The 17,500-nt window shown below is 42.4% G+C and overlaps 1 protein-coding gene across 1 annotated transcript in view; it reads right to left on the minus strand.

Moving 5' to 3' along the window:
* The window catches only part of LOC137971442 (uncharacterized), a 174,297-nt gene that overhangs the window by 122,690 nt on the left and 34,107 nt on the right, over positions 1-17,500 (minus strand). Inside the window, 10 exon segments of the mRNA XM_068818269.1 lie at positions 1-949; positions 1,591-1,931; positions 5,122-7,057; positions 9,822-9,994; positions 10,267-10,534; positions 11,659-12,737; positions 13,132-13,485; positions 14,004-14,303; positions 15,271-15,459; positions 16,209-16,411. The exon segment at positions 1-949 is cut by the window's left edge and continues 184 nt beyond it. Of these exon segments, the coding sequence (XP_068674370.1) occupies positions 1-949; positions 1,591-1,931; positions 5,122-7,057; positions 9,822-9,994; positions 10,267-10,534; positions 11,659-12,737; positions 13,132-13,485; positions 14,004-14,303; positions 15,271-15,459; positions 16,209-16,411 (5,792 nt within the window).

Consider the following 17,500-nt stretch of genomic DNA (forward strand, 5'->3'; position numbering starts at 1 on the left):
CGCTGCCAGTTGTTCGTTCGCAAGCCTCCTGGTCCTTTGGTTGCTAAGTAACCGCCATCGCTGGCATCAATATTGCCACCGTCATCAACGGTCAGGTTGACAGCCGATATATTCATATTGACTGTGTTGATTGCAGCTCCGCCTTCAACTGTCAGGACTTTAGCTTGCAAAACAAATGGATCGTTATGAGCGTTGGGACTGTGGGTTAGAATCTGTGATCTAGCCATGATTCTAACAGTCTCGTTGAACTTGTAAGTACGCTGAATCCTCTCCCCAGTCGAACCAGTTAAGTAGCAGTGAAGTGCTCCGCCGTTCAGGATTGTGAGATTTCGTATGTGACCAAGTGTTCCTTCCACGTGCACTGCGATATTGTTCATCTCAGAAATTGGTGCAAGTCCAAGGTATCCGCCCTCGTAGACGTGCGCGCTGAAAGGAATATCTAAAAACAGGCGATGCAAATTCAGGACTTGGTTTTGCGAGAGGTGTATCATTCCTGAACGATCCCCGATCATGTACCGAAAGAACAACGAAGCAGGACGATTCACCGGCTCGGGTGAGATCGCCAAGTGAGCTCCTCCGTATATTTGTAACTCCTCAAAGTGAAAATCATGAGTGCCGTTAGCAAAATGATGGTTCCCTGACTCTGGCATGATCCAAGCACGACATCCGTCTTGTGAGAGATCATTATAGTCTGATATTCTTGTTTGGAGAGGGTGTTGTCCACCATTATCAACTAGCAGGGTCCTATGGGTATGAACCAGGTGATAAAGAAATGCGGTCCCAGGCCCTCCAGCTTCAGTATTAACTGCCCCGCCCTTGGAACCGCCTCGAACCTGGAAGGACCCTGTGTAGGTCGTGTTTTCGGAGAAGTAAACAGCTATCCTTCCACCAGCCCCTCCCCCAGAGTTGCTGCCACCGTCACCGCCAATTACTGTGATGTTTCCAGTTCCTTACAAAACAACAATATTTTAACAAAGCTTTATTTCAAATAACACTTTAAAAAATCACTATAACAGCCCGCATAAGAAACCTCGATCCGCGAATTTTTCGAGAATCGAGGATCGAGAATCGAGTTTTGCAGATTGAGTTTCGAGGGACTGTCAACTTACATTCTCACGGTACTGTAAAGTAAAATTAAGTAAACATTATTCAAAATGATTTTCCAGTCTGCAGCCTGAGGAGCCTGCCTTTTAAAAGAAGGCATAAATTCAAATGACATTAACTTCGTTAAGACACGTGCACCCATCTGGAAAGAGATAATCATTTACAAGCTTTGTGGAGATGAAGTCAGGAGAGACGAATGGTAGTCCATTCCATGTTTTCATATTCTCTTTATTGTTGGTGCAGGTCCGCGGATACTTGTCCTGGAACATTTATGAAGATCAGTGGTTTCACGAAATCAAGCCTCGCAAAAAAAAAATACACCTTTCAGAGAACTTGACAATTTACGTCCCTTGGGTAAAAGGGGCGCATAAATTCTAAATGCCAAATCCCATGAAGACTTTCTCCTCAGTTTTTTTAAGACTCCCTTTGCTAAGACAACGAGTCGCACATGCTTATCACTAAAAAAATCGGCCGAACATTCCCTACCTTTCATCCGATAGCAGTGCATCCAGATACTCCCTCCGCTGCCTCCTCCACTACCAGAATCCCCGCCGGGGTCCGCGTTTGCCGTGACTTCCCCATCAATTTGAATGACATTCGTGACATTAAACCAGATTATACCGCCTCCTCTTCCAGAATTTTGTCCTCCACCAGAACTTCCGAAAACTACAGGCTCATAGAGATCACCATATGCTGTTCCAACTGCCGGCATGTGCATTCCCCGTCCTCCTCTTCCGCCGTACCCAGCTCCGGAGGAACCGTGAATATTGGATGAACCAATACCAGGATTGATTATACCGTGAAGTCCCGATCCTTGAGGGTGAGTCCTAGCCAACAAAGTCAACAGGGCAAGACAAAACATTAATTTGAAAATAGAATAAAGATTTAACAGATTGTAGCTTTTAACTGAAACGATTATGATGTAACTGAAATTACTTTTCGTTTTTCCGCATGTGTTTCCGTAATGTTGAAATTCGTGTGCTGTGACTAAGCAATGCAATTTTTTAAACTGCGTAACATAAAAAAAAAAACTGCCTTGAAAAGGCATCAAGCGTTTAATCTGTAGAGAAAAAAACAACGCTAAACGACATATGACCCATGGATGGGCAACTCAGAATTATATAATGATTTATGATTTCTTATTAATTCTGGATTGGTGCTTACTTATAATCTTTCTTTTTCCTATCTCAGTTACTTATGAGCTATTCACTACCAAGCCGTTAAATATTAAGTGTCTGCATTTGTCATGCTTGTTTAGTCTCGCTACTCGGTAATTGGGAAATGAAGCTTCTCTGATTTGCCAAGGAGGGGACCTCTTAGAATAAGTCCTAAATAATAAAATACTACCTTATTTAACCACCTGTCACCTAAGATCTACACAACTCGTTTAAACATCAGCGTGAAATCAAGTTAGATATTGGTTTTTGAGGAGAAGGGAAACAGGTTTACAGGGAGAAAAACCACTCGGAGCAGAGAGAACCAACAAACTCAACCCACCTATGACGTTAAGTCTGGAATTCGAACCCAGGCCACATTGATAGGAGGCGAGTGCTCTCACCACTGCGCCATCCCTGCTTCCAGGGTTTCTTAAGGTCTCCTCCCTACTTATTCAGTTTATTACCCAAATATTTAGCAATTATTGAATGAGGCTGAGTAAGATATCCACCGAGGCCGAAGGCCGAGGTCGATAACACCCTCCGAGATAATCAGTGATCGCTTCCGGCAATTCTACTTTTCAATAAAACCTGGACCTAGAAAAATGCAAATCTCCATAAAAATTATCTTTTTGATTTGTGATTTACACGCAAAACGAAAAATATTACAGCTTTTTGGTCGATCTCACTTGAGTTTAAACACCTGAAGTAACTGTCACTTTTTTTCAGATAAAGTGGACTTCTTTTAGGATTTCTCTCTGATGTTGCTGAAGTCAATTTCTCGTGTTTTCGCTTCATTTTGCTTTTTGCGACAAAAGTCACTGACGAGAAATTTCTCGAGTATTTTCAGCTTTTGACTGTGTCAGTCCAAATAGAAAAATGTCGACTTTTTTCTGCTTTCTCCGTTTGAACTCCTCGATTGACAGCTGCCAAAAATGGAGCGGAACTCGTCTTATGTTCTTCTGTGGAGGTGAAGATAGCGAACTGTGTCAAGATTAAGATGAACGAAGAGTTGATACGGCTTAACTCTTCGACTTTTACGGTGGAAAACATTGCAATGATTTTCAAACTTGATGTAAATCAAGGGATTTACCACTAGAGGCGACTTTTTCCATGATGCGATGCTGATTGAACCTTTCTTGCTATTGAGCTGAAATTTCGACCGCTCTAAAGTTTGTGCGCTGGGCATCTGGCCAGGGGGAGAGTTAAGATTTTTCTTAGTGGCTTTGTTCTCCGGTAAGACAGTGGGATACTCAGGTAATTAATTACTCGGCGAAATTAGTTCGGCAGAGCCCCTCGAGGACGCGGGTTGTGTTGATATTGGTTGATTTGGCTCGCCATTCACGAAGAAAGTCTTTTCATAATCTTCCACTTAAAAGACCCCGTTTCTGTTGGTATTACATACATACATACATACATACATACATACATACATACATACATACATACATACATACATACATACATACATACATACATACATACATACATACATACATACATACATACATACATACATACATACATACATACATACATACATACATACATACATGATTGTCCGCTCCCCATAGGGGCTTTTCAGGGCCAATGAAACTCAACGAAACGACAGAACAGAACAACAACAACTGTTAAGAATCCCAACTGGCCGGAGGCAAACCAGTTGGCTATTTACAAGTGCAGCTGGGAAGTTGAACCAGGGACTACCAGGATCAAATTCAACGAGTGGTCAGAGCGGGTCTTGAACCCGGGATCTCCGGATCTCAAGGCAAGCGCCCTAGCCACTGGGCCACACTGCTTCCTCTTTACAACAAATATAAATTCCTTGATTTACATCAAGTTTCCCACCGTTAAAGTGAAAGGCTTAAACCTCATCACCTTTTCATCCACCTAAATCTTGACGCAGTTCGCCATCTTCACCTCCACAGAAGCACAGAAGACGACAACGTGTTGTTCTGAGTTTTTCACCGTTTTCTGACAGCTGTCAATCGAGGAGGTCACACAGAGAAAGCGGAAGAAAGTCGACATTTTTCTATTTTGACTGAAACAGGCAACATCTGAAAATACTCGAGAAATTTCTCGTCAGTGACGTTTTCGCAAAAAGCGAAATAAAGCGATAACTTAAGAAAATTAACTTCAGCAACATCAGAGAGAAATCCCTAAAAAAAACCCACTTTATTTGAAAAAAGTGACACATATTTCAGCTTTTTTAAACTCAAGTGAGATCGACAAAAAAGCCCTAGTATTTTTCGTTTTGTGTGTAAATTACAAATCAAAAAGATGATTTTTATGGAGTTTTGCGTTTTCGAGATCCAGGTTTTATTGAAAAGAAGAATTGCCAGAAGCGATCACTGCTTCGAGATCTGCAGAATTCTTCATATCCAACGAAAGCCGAATTCAATAATCGCTTTATTATTTATTCAAAATATTTGTAATACTTTCTTCCCTCAAATTTGTAAACCTACTCGCAGCCATTTCGCTCTTTGTTTTTCTGCCCACCAAATATAACAACACAACCTCGTCCCCAGGTTTCTCGGTCAACGGTTCAATAATCTGCAGCGGGCCGCATTTTGACGTCATTTTCATGTAATCGGTTCAATAATCTGCAGCGGACTGCACTTTTGACGTCACCGGATCAATACGGCAAAATTCTTCCCAAATTTGGTCAACAACAGCTGGTTATGGTGAATTATGCGTGTGGTCTTAACCAATCAGAAACGAGGAAATATTTTGAATGAATAATAATACTTATTATGCGTGTCGGTGGTGAATAAGTGTTGACTTGATCAAAACCCAACATTTTAAAAATATATTTGGATCTGAATTCATTAGAAAAGTAGCCATACGGAGATCATAAAAATACCTGTTATATCCCTGTCCGTTAGCCGTCATCAGTCCGCCATCGTCAATCGTAATATTCTCCCCAAGTATAGTCATCCTTGTGCCATGGAATAATCCACCTCCTTCAATAAAGAACGCTCGTGCAATAATCGTGATTCCATAGTGAATAATTGGAGAAGTAAAAGCGCGCATAACGCCATTATCCTGCACTCGCACGGTGTCAAACTCGAACGAACTGTTGGTTTGGTTTGCTGTTCTTCCACCGTCGTACATCCAGAATGCACCGCCATGATGTAACGTTAGGTTTTGAATGTGGTCGACCATGCCGGAGATATACAATGTCACACCATGGACTTCGGTGTACGGAGCCAGACCGAGGTAACCACCAGCATAAACGTGCACGCTGAAGGGAACGTCTATTTCCGGGCGGTGTAAATCCATGACTTGATTTTCGGAAACGTGGAGAGTCCCGGTGCGATCTCCAACCATGTAACGGAAGAATAACGATGCTTTTTGGCCAACAGGCTCGGTGAGCAATGCTAAATGGCCTCCCCCATAGATTTGAAGTTCTTCGAAGTGAAAATTACGACCCTTCCCGGCAAAATCGTGATTTGCTGACTGCGGTAGGATCCAAGCTCGGCAGCCATCGCGTGTCAAGTCCTTATAGTCTGCTATGGCTGATACCAGCGGTTTCTGTCCTCCGTTATGGATGAGCAGTGTGCGATGTGTGTGGATCATGTGATAAAGAAATACGGTACCCGGTCCTCCCGGTTCAGCATTGCACAAATCCTCTCTTCCAATCTGACATCCAAGTGCCGCTCCACCTCGTGCTTCATACACGAAGTAGGTTGATGTCTCATTGACCTCAAAGTAAATTGCTATCCTCCCGCCTGCCCCCCCTCCCCCAGGGGCTCCACTGTAGGGGGATCCAGCACCTCCATTAGCAGCTATTCTTCCATAACCCTTGATTTTCTTACAGTACATCCAGATACTTCCGCCACTGCCACCTCCACTTCCGGGCAACGATGTTGCATCTTCGCCATTGGCTGATACTAATCCGTCAATATCAATCAATCCAGTCACGTTCATCCATAACATGCCCCCACCATTACCCCCTCGGGAACTAGATGATCCTTTGCCACCCGCGCTTCCAAATATGTAAGGTTCATACAGATCACCGTAGGCAAAACCAGTGTTTGGGGTACCACCTGTCAAGCTTCCCCGACCACCACTCCCACCATGTCCAGCTCCTGATGCTCCATTAGCGTCAATACCATGACCAGGATTTATAGTTCCATGAATACCGTTGCCTTGGTAACCGTGTGACGTATTGTAACCCAGGCCATCAGCGATCAAAGAGCCGCCATCGTCGATGGTGATGTTTTCCGTTATGAATGTGAGGCGCGATCCTCGTACGAGTCCACCTCCTTCAATAAACACCGCGCGGGTTGTGAAAATGAGATCTGGGTCTTTGACTGGTGACGTAACACAATGAATGGCCCCAGTGTCTTGAACGCGGATGGTATCAAACTGATACTGGTTCTCTTTGGCACGATTCTCTGTTCTCCCTCCGTGATTCAGCCACAGAGCGCCTCCATGATGAATCGTCACATTCTCAATGTAAGCAAGAACACCACGCACGATAATTTCAACGCCATGAATTTGTGTGTATGGAGCGAGACCGAGAAAACCCCCGCTGTAGATTTGAGCGCTGAAAGGAAGATCGATCTCGGGTCGTTTCAAATCCATGACTTGCTTGTCTCCAATGTGGATCATTCCGCTCCTATCCCCGATCATGTATTTGAAGAACAGCGAAACGTTCCTTGTATCGTTTCCAGCGCGGGGCCATATACCCATGTGAGCCCTGTTGTAAATCTGCAACTCTTCGAAATGAAAATTATGTTTGTGGTCTGCAAAACGGTGGATTCCTGACTCCGGCATTATCCAAGCTTTGCCACCTTGGAGAAAAAAATAAAAAATAATTCAACGCGAAAACCGTTTTCCAAGGCCCTTGATTAATTGTTCCAAAAATCACAATCTTGGCCCCTTCGACACGCAAGATGATTTTTTGTTTGGCGTTAAATACCTAGGTTAAGTGACCGGACATGGATGCGGCCAAAAACAGGACCACTTTGGTGTGATTCCGAATGAAATAAACACAAGTATATCTTTCGCCTTTGGTGTAATTCCTTTAAAGTTTTAGGCATTCTTCTCATCTTGGTTTGTCAAAAAGGCCAATCATGCTTAATATTAAGATAACCTTAAAACAGACGTCCAGAAGTCGTTCGCTTGTATTCAGTGGTTGAAAGTCATGATGCACTACTACTAAGTTGCATGCAAAAGTGGTAAGTAAAAATCGTACAATTGTCCTTAAGTTGTCGTCTTTATAATTAACGCCTGTTAGTCTAACCAAGCTTCAAGCAACTCGGCCTAGATTAAAATCCACCAGTGTTCACTTTATTAAATAATCGTTAGTTAAATTCAACTATTGCTTAATTAAGGTAAGAATGATATTAAAAATGACGAGACCGTGAACTCTGTCATCGGTTGAAGCTAAAGTGCGATTCTCGCACTTATCTGGACAATTTAAAGGGGCTAGGTCACGCAATTTTAGGCAATTTCAGCACTGATCGAATGGTCATAGAATTAACTAAAATATCAAAATAACTGTTCAAAACTATAGAAGAACTCTAACAAAACACAGGGAAGCCAAGAAGGGACACGGATGGACAAAACTGGAGAGGATTGAAAAGGATTGAATTTGAGTAAATTTGAAAAACGTCGGCCCACCTTTTTTCAAATTTATATCAGTCTATATCAAAATGTCATTTACACAGCTGGAAAATCATTCTCAGTTGTTATGTGGCCGTGATTTTGCAAATGAAAGACTCATGCTCTGCCAATTTGACGTTTAGAGCTCACAATTAACAAAATTAAACAAAATTACCTAAAATAACGTGACAGAGCCCCTTTAAGCAATTGTGTCTTATAGACACCTGAAAAATGGAGGTGGTTTCAATGGGATTCGAACCCATGACCTCCGCGATGCCGGTAAAAGGCTTTACCAGCTGAGCTATGAAATCACCGACACAGTTGGCAGCAGGTCAATTTGTTGGGCTCATGTATACCCATGAAAGGACTCGATAAAATATATGTATATATTTGAAAAGCGGCTTATAGACGAAAGGGAGAAGCGATTCTCGCACTTATCAGAACAATTCCTTTCGCAGCAACACATGAGCCCAACAAATTGACCAGCTCTCAACTAAGTGGCTTCATAGCGGAGAGCGCGCCAGCGGAGCACCATGGGTAAGATCTTTTGGAAAATCTATCGATGCAAGGAATTTTGTTTAAGACGTCAGCGTATGCCTGTCCGTCCGCCCATACAGACTGTCAGGGTGGAGATGGGGAGGCAAGACAGCCTCCGGGGACGGCAGTGTTCGGTAATTTTCCTTGGCGGGAAATTGCGTAGCAGCCTTGCATTTTAATACCCGCGTTTTTCTGGCGGGAAATCATATTATGCTCAAATCAAAGCCAGTTTAGCTAAACGATTTGTGTTGGTTCTGAAGGTTTAAATTTAATCTTGAGAAAAACGAAGGACGATAGCTGTCACGCCAACAGGTAACAGCAGAGTACATGCCACGGGCAGAAGACAGGGTTTATGTGAAGAGCAGAAGGAAAGAGAGCTGCAGAGAGCAAGAATGAACAGGCAAAGAGCTAGCGAGGAGGATCTCCAAAGGGAGTGAGTTAGGGATAGAGAACGGAGGCAAAGCGGAGCGGGAAAGACACAGACTTAGGAGGCAAAATAGTAGCGAAGAATATCGCCAAGTGGAACGAGAGAGGTTTAGAATAAACAGTAAAAGGCAACGTGAAAGACAAATTCAGAACCGGAGGGAACGCCAGCAAGACAACAACTTGTTTACAGAAGGTAGTATTCACTAAGCGTATTTTCACATCAGTTAAAAAGCGCGATGAGCAATTTTCATAGTCGTGAGCAAGTAAGCTTTAATTTCGTAAACTAACCGCAAGATTCGTATTGCATTTCTTTTTTGTGCAATAATATTTGCAAGATCTCTGTTGTAAGTAACCGTTCTTTCAAATTCCGTGCTGTTGGACTTTGTCAAAGACGTGTCCAATCAAGTAGCGTCGCCTGTCAAGCAGTCAATACAATAATTGGAGTTGCTTTGTCCCGCTGTTCTTCGCATTTCAACTTCATTGCGCCCGTGACCAAAGGACGTTTTTCGGTTTTAGTTGGATCTTCGCTCAGTTAAGTTTCTGTAACTTGTTTTAAGTGCACGAAGAACGTGTAATAGATTTCGGCGTTGCGCGTTGACAGAGAGTTTGCTCGTTACCATGCGGGAAATATCATTTATTTTAATTTTAAAGACGATTTTTTGTTCTCGTGATTTAGTTAACTTACCCGAAGTACGGTTTTTATTTTTTGTGGATCGAGACGTTCTTTGATCATGAGCGTATAAATAACCCGGGAGCTCCGCTTTTAGGCTTGGCTAAATTTATGTATTAGTCAGTTGGTAGAGCATTGCACGGCGTCGCACACGTCATGGGTCTGAATCCCGTTGAAACCGCCTAAATTTTTCAGGTGTCTAAAAAGTGACAATCGCTGGAATTTTTCAGAAAAGTGCAAGTAAAACTTCTCCCTTTCAAAACTTAACGAAGTTACCAAATCAATTAATTACGTATAAAATAATGTTTAGTATTTACCTTCCTCGTCTAATTTTGCGTAGTTTATGTGTTTATTTAGTGGTTTTCCGCCGTCATTATCAATAAGCAATGTTCGATGGGTGTGGACCAAGTGATACAGGAACACAGTCCCGGGTCCTCCATTCTCCACATTCTCCAGTCCTCCCTTTGCTTTCCCTCCGTGCGCTTGATAACTAGATAGAAAGAAACCACCGCATTACTATAAAAGGCATAATAGCTGGAAAATTACCATAACACACGTCATCTGAACGCAGGCAACTTTAAAACTAGTTCATTGCGTGTCTTAAACTCTGACTCGTAAATCATCATTTCTATTCATTTGACTTCCGATTTGACTTCCTTATCTCAGAGCATCACGTTTAACAGGGCCTGATTTCCAACAGAGCTTACGAACAATAAAGTACTAACGAGCAGGACCTTGTCTATACCGTGCAATGCTTATTACCTGAAGTATGAGAAAGTATCATTCTGATTAAAGTAAACGGCAATTCTTCCTCCTGCGCCTCCTCCGCCGTGGTAATATGAAGCCCCGCGAGATAATCCTCCATTTGCTGTGATCTTTCCGTAGCCTTTGATGACGTTACAGTAAATCCAGATGCTGCCGCCACTTCCCCCTCCCCCCTCAGGAAGGGAATCAGTACCATCAGCAGAAAGGACTCCATCGATTTCCAAAAGGTAAGTTACGTTCAAAAAGATTGTTCCACCGCCAACACCTGAAGCAAAATTCGAGTCGAAATAAAACGTTTTTATATCTGATTCCTGAAGCAGATTCGCAACCGCTTCGATATGCTCCGTGTTTTTCTTAACAATCTTTCACTACACGTTTAACCAGTTAAAGCCAGTCAAAGATAAGACCAAACTAAACTGTGATTTCCTCACGTCCGTTTCCATTGGCCAGCAAAGGGCACTCCAGAAAAGCACTTAATTATATGCACGACAAATTTTTATATCCAACGCGAAGTGCACTTTATAGTCTAAGCCTTAGCTTCCTATTTCTAGCAATACGGTAAGTGCAAGTGTTAACGATATTTTTTTGGTGAGCGTATTTACTCGAGGACCGGAGTTTAGGGGGCACTTTGTGACTTCAATCGTCTGTATTCCCAGACAACAGCGATGTTGAAGTTGGGGATAGGAGGAGACACTTGTTGAAGCTAATCAAAATCGTCTTGCATCTAATTACATACATTCCTGTATATATCTGACACAGGAGCTTATGACCAGGAGGCTGCAAACTTCAATATCTATCTCCTTGGAGTTACTGTTTTCTCAGACCGTCTGAGAAAACAGTAACTTCAAGGAGATAGATATGGGAGTTTGCAGCCTCCTGGTCACAAGCTCCTGCGTCAGATATGTACAGGAATGTATGTAATTAGATGCACGATGATTTTGATAAGCTTCAACAAGTGTCCCCTACGTCAAATGTGCATAAATTAAACGAGAAAAGATACGTAGGATGTAAAGCCTAATGATAACTTGAGAAAATAATGATGAGCTCGAGGTAAGTCCTTGTATCCTCAACTCCAATTGCCTTTTCGCTAGCTTTTACTTCAAGTTCAAATGCATATCATCTGGACTTACCGTACTTTTAGAGGGAAGAATAAAAATAATTAATATTCAGTATGGTTGGTGCAGGAGCTGAATTTGGTTTCACCAATAATATTAGACAAACGAGACAAGCTGCTGGAAACTCCATTTCTTACGTAGACGTATTTATCACAACAACTGAAGCCTTACGTGCTTAGTAATATATACAATATGAGCGGCAGATCTGTATCACATTAAAGAAAATGCTGAGCAAGCAACACCTTTCCTTAAATTCCACTACACATCTTCTTACCTGCTCTGCCAGATGCCCCACCTCCACTACTTCCAAACTCCACCGGCTCGTACATGTTCCCGTAGGGAATTCCAACCTTAGGTGTGTTTCTTCCCCGTCCTCCGGTTCCTCCGTGCCCCCCACCGGAAGCACCAAATCCCGTTTCAGGACCAAGCCCTTTGTTGATTGTTCCGTGAACACCCTGTCCCGTTCCATCTGACTGCTTGTACCCGCCTCCGTTCACTGTTAGATGGCCTTCTGTGTTGATGCTGATGTTTTCAGCAAGGATTCTCAGATCACTGCTGTCGACTAGTCCTCCACCCTCGATGTGCAATACTCGCACGGTCAAATTCATTCCGTTGTGGGTAACTGGCGATGATATCATTTCTAAAACCCCTTCGAACTGCACACGGACAAACTCAAACTTGAAATCGTTCTCCAATGCTTCGTTTCCCGTTCGCGAGTTTTCCTTCAATGACAACAACCCACCATGATGCAGTGTGATGTTCTTAACGTGGGATATCACCCCATCGACGTGAATCTCAACTCCGTGAACTTCCGTTGAGGGAGCAAGCCCGAGAAATCCACCGCGGTAAACTCGAACATTGAAGGGTAAATCAATGCTTGGTCGGATCAAATCCATAGTTTGGTTATAGCCGACGTGGATGGTACCGGAGCGATCGCCGATCATGTTTCGGAAAAAAATTGAAGCGGATCGATTATGCGGCTCTGTTAGTATAGCCAGCTGTGCTCTTCCATAAATTTGTAATTCTTCAAAGTGATAATTTTGATCCCCAGAAAAGTTATGCTCTCCAGAGCTAGGAAGAAGCCAGGTTTTACCGGATATAAGATCCGGTTTTGAATAGTCACTGATGATGTGATAAGCAGCGGGAATGACTTTTCTTCCAGCATTAGTTATTAGTAAGGTCCGGTGCTTGTAAATAAGGTGGTACAGGAACACGGTTCCCGCTCCCCCGGGAAGAGCATCCCCTTGTGCATTTCCCCCAAGGGTTTCATAAACCCCGCTGTAGGTCTTGTTACTTCTGAAGTACACGGCAATTCGTCCGCCGGCTCCACCACCTCCGTGGAATATATTATGGCTGAAATAAAAAATAAAAGGACCAATAGGATGCAAGGCTATGTTTCCTATACAAAAATACCCAACTACAAAAAAATGTTGAATTATTTAAGTTACTGAATCAGATAATACTTGGTACTTAATTTTGTCCGGTGCGAACCTTTAACTCCTTTTAAAACCACTAAATCGATTACATAGAATTAAAACAATCCCAGTTCCATGAGTTGAACCAAGCAATAAATGAAGAAATAAATTTGGAGCTTTTTCATACTTACTCTAATGATTACGACAACATAGATGAGCGTGGCGTAATCTCAAAATAGTCAGTTAAGAGTTCTATATTAAGCAATGGTTGCCGGTACGGGGCACTTATCATGTATACACACAGATTATTTTGACAGGACATCACCACTTACTGTGTTTCGATATCCCCGTCTCCACCGTTTGCCTGTACTGTTCCATATCCCTTCATCAAATTAGTATCGATCCATATACTTCCTCCACTACCTCCCCCTGAACGATCTTGCTGACCATTTGCACCGTTGCAGCTAATTGTTCCATCAATGTGAAGTGTTTCATTGACATACATGCGTATTATGCCTCCACCCAGTCCGCCGGAACCACCGCCTCTGCACCCAAAATGCTGAGGCTCATACACGTGACCATATGCGACTCCAACTCGGGTCTGATCTCTCCCTCGACCTCCACTCCCACCATGCCCAGCGCCCGAAGATCCATCGGAGCTTGTGAGGCCGGCACCAGTGGTGCAACTAAAATATACCACAGAGTAATTAAGAATCAGCCCTTTCGAGACTTAGCTAGGAAGCTTCTTACGTGGAAACCATTTTTTTTAACAGAATGGTTCTTATCTCTGATTTCTGCAGTTTCTAAAGATTCGTTGCTTCCAAAGGGGTTAAAATTTTAGCTAATTTCCAGAAGAAATCAATGTTTCTGGGTCTTTTTCAAATTTGCGCGAGCTCGATGGTTCTTATCTCTGATTTCTACAGTTTCTAAAGATTCGTAGCTTCCAAAGGGGTTAAAATTTGTAGCTAATTCCAGAAGAAATCAATGTTTCTGGGTCGTCTTCAAATTCGCTCGAACTCGGTGTCGCAAAGTACTTTGCAAACCAAGCCAACGTTTGTTCCCTTTAAACTCTTCTTTCAACGCGATTCCTGTAGCGCAGGTTTCTTCCATAAAACTAATTAACCTCATCACAAAAATAATCACAATTTAAATGCCAAAACATTTAAGAGGTTGAAGTCATACAGCAAATGACGTATTAGCTAACCTCCCATCGACCGTGTCTCCTCTAACATGCCCCAAATCATCCACTGTAAAATTCCCAGCAAAGACACGCATTCGCATCATATGCAGGAGGCCACCACCTTGAATTCTGACATCACCAATTTCCAGGGTCAGTTCGTTCCTCCCCACCTCGGAAGTTGTTGTCACGTCTCCTCCATCAGCTACAATAAGAGAACTAAATGTGTACTTTCCTTCCGAATTGGCGAGCTCTGTGGTTCCAGTTAGTCCAAGGTACAAGTGACAGTTTTTGGCAACTGTTATGTCTTTGACACCAAGGTAACCCCTGAAAAAAACCATCATGTAATAAAGATGTTAACCATTTGCAGTAGTCGTCACAAAAGTAACTAAACCTCGGCCGTCATTTGAGGCCCGTTTTGATTTTCTGGGTGAAGGACCACTGCAGTTGAAAAAAAAACCTAAGCAATTGCAAAGATGCTTTCAATGAACTCCAGCCTTCAAAGGGAACACGAGTCCTTGAACGTGAGATTGTGCCCCACAATCCTTTAGCAACTGAGATATCAAGCCGTCTCGGAGCTGGTCACGTGCGAGTTCGAATTAAATTCCGTACGAGGTGGGAGTGTGGTGGAGAATATATTAAAGTAATACATTTGAATTGCAGATTTGTAACGGTTTCCTTAGTGACGTGAAAGATCAGCTCAATTATACAACCGCATGGAAACCTGGAAAAAATTCTGACTTTTTTTCACGGGAGAAGAATGCATATTCTACGTTTGGACCGATTTAAACCAAGCCTAAGATCCCCGAAGCCACAGTAGTCTAATGCTGTACCACCTGAGCCAACGGGTTTGACAATGAAATTAAAAAAAGTGATTTATAACGGGACACGGTCCAACGAAGAGCCTCTGGATCCGAGATCTCTCGTCTTCAGGATTTCGGGTTGGAAAAGCTCTTGTCCTTAAAAGAGGATATTTTCCGGTTAGTGAGATAACCTTTAAACAAGCTTGATATGATTCACCGCATTGGACATCGTACAATATGAATTACTACGTAATTTGATACTGAAATAAGTACTGACAAAAGTTTCCGATGCCCTACATGAGCACCTAACTATTTTGCTATTAATTTAATATTGAGATAAAGTGCTCAAATATCGCATAGTTTGCAATATTTGCAAACTCCTGCATGGCCTGAAACTATTAGCTCTCAAAATTGGCACGCTAAACAAGCTGAATCAGTTCACGCAGAAAATAACGTAAGCCGCAAATAACTATCGTCTATTCACTATTTACCTTGTCGTGATCTGAATGCCATAACATGAAAATGTCGGAGGCAGGTGAAAGTGTCCATTCCTGTGCACATACACGTTTACGTCAAACAACTCGTGATCAGCAAATTGACCAATCACGATCTGATTTGGTCCTACGTGGAGAACGCCAGTCCCGTCTCCCACAAAACTGTAAACTTTCAGTCCCGAAGGTCTGTGGAGTAGAAAATAAATAAAAAATGATTATGAGGATTATAGCCAATATCAATTTAGATAATTTCAAATATGCATAACAGGAAACCGATCACATAGACAAGCATTCCATTTTCCCTGGTTTCGTCAAGATTTTACAAAGGTAGAGTATTTAGAGAGCTGAGAAACTAAAATGACTCGATGGGCGGAATCGATTGGTTGAAGAGTGCCAAGGTGTTCGGCCAAAATGTCCTCTTTTTTTAACTTTGCAGAGGACCTGAATTTGGAAAATAAAGCTTCCTAAAATAGATTGCATAACGCAAGATTTTGGTAATGTAAGGACAGCACTGGGAATGAAGGAAATTAAAAGGAATAGTAATGGCATACATTTATGCACGTACTCGGAGCACGTTGGTGTCGAGGGTTGTGCTGAATGTCTTCGCTGCCTTAGACAGAAAACACTGTTCAACGATGTGAAGTCCCGTTGGGCGAGGTTGACACCTGAAGGGGTAACCAGCTGGAAAACTAATAGTTATAGGTTTTTGAGGAGAAAAGTTGGTGAGTTGTGAGAATACTCGCCTCTCACAAATGTAGACTGGCTGTTGTCAATTTGATGGTTATCGACCCAGATTCGGAGGGGCTTTTTCGGGGTTTTCCGGTTTTCCTCTCTCTCTAAATTCAGTATAAATCTTATCCCACCTGTAAAGGTGGTGTAGACAACTACACCAAGGTACAAATACGCGTTCCGTATATAAAGCATCCTTCTTTTACCTGGTAATGTTGGGATGAAGAGTCAAGTGCGCTTTTCTCAAAATATGGACCTCCTCCAGCTCATATTCTACACCAATGGGCTGCAGCCACGCCCTTCCACTGTCTGTTTCAGGCGAAGTGAAATCTGATATCTCCGTGGTTCGCGGACCCAAATTATTGTTGTCAAATATTAGTGTCCTGTTGTTTACACCATGCTGGGTGTCCTGTGCAAACAAAAAAAAAGTAAGGCCTTGGTCACACAAGCGAAGCAAGCATCGAAATTTCAAACCGTATGCAGTCGCACCAGTCCTATGAACAAGTGTGAATCATTACGGCCTGAGGCGAAGTAATTTCCCTGAGCATGTTTTGCTGTTCATTTCATTTCGCATCGATAGTCAACAATAGGACAAGGAGTCCTTTGCACATCTCGACCTCCGAGCGTTTACCCTCCCATCTATGATACACCACAGAGGACAGACCACAACACCGGGAACTCCGTGCCCGTCTCTTTGCGAATAGTGTGTGCCGTGGGGTCTTTAACGTCCCACAGGGTTATCAACATTAAAAGTTGTGAGACGAGGCCTACGGTTTATCGTCCTTATCCGAGAAAACTAGAGAGTCTAATCATTTGCATATTTCATTACAAAGGCAGCACTTTCTCCTCAGTTATTTAAAGACTGTGACTTTTGGTCCAGCCGGTGTTTTGATTTTATGTTTGATCAGCATGATAAAAATTAGTGATGAAAAGCTTGATTGATGAAGTTGCTTCTTGTGGGTACGGCAAATCAATACACTCTAGATTCTCAGCGTCGCTACGGTAAGAGGCTCATATGAGGGAATTACGTCCAGAATTTCACCTTTTCATATGAAAACCAAATTTTGAGAAACATCTAAACAAAACATTACTTTCTTGCAACATCAGCGATATTGACTGCTTACAAACATTGACATTAAATATCCTTGATTTACAAATTTGCAACCCATAGAACAAAAGAAGTCATCGTTTGAACAAGCAATGAACCTCTGATTACTAAGAAAAGACGTTAAACGGTTTCAACATATTCAACACTTTGTTGAACCAAATGTTTGGTGCGTTTGAACAAGTCGTCCAACGTTGTTGAAAGCTTGTTGAAAGCGTGTTGAAAGCGTGTTGAATCAAGTTTAAACCGGTTTAAACTTTCATTCAACATCGATTCAACTTTTCCTTTGTTCTCGAAAATGTTGAATGGTGTTGAAGCCCTTTGAACACTCTGTTCAACAATTGTAGATCACATGCATGCTCACATCGCTCCATGATCGACAAATCAATATGG

Source organism: Montipora foliosa, chromosome 9 (genome assembly GCF_036669935.1).
Source record: "Montipora foliosa isolate CH-2021 chromosome 9, ASM3666993v2, whole genome shotgun sequence".
In the NCBI taxonomy this organism is placed as follows: domain Eukaryota; kingdom Metazoa; phylum Cnidaria; class Anthozoa; order Scleractinia; family Acroporidae; genus Montipora; species Montipora foliosa.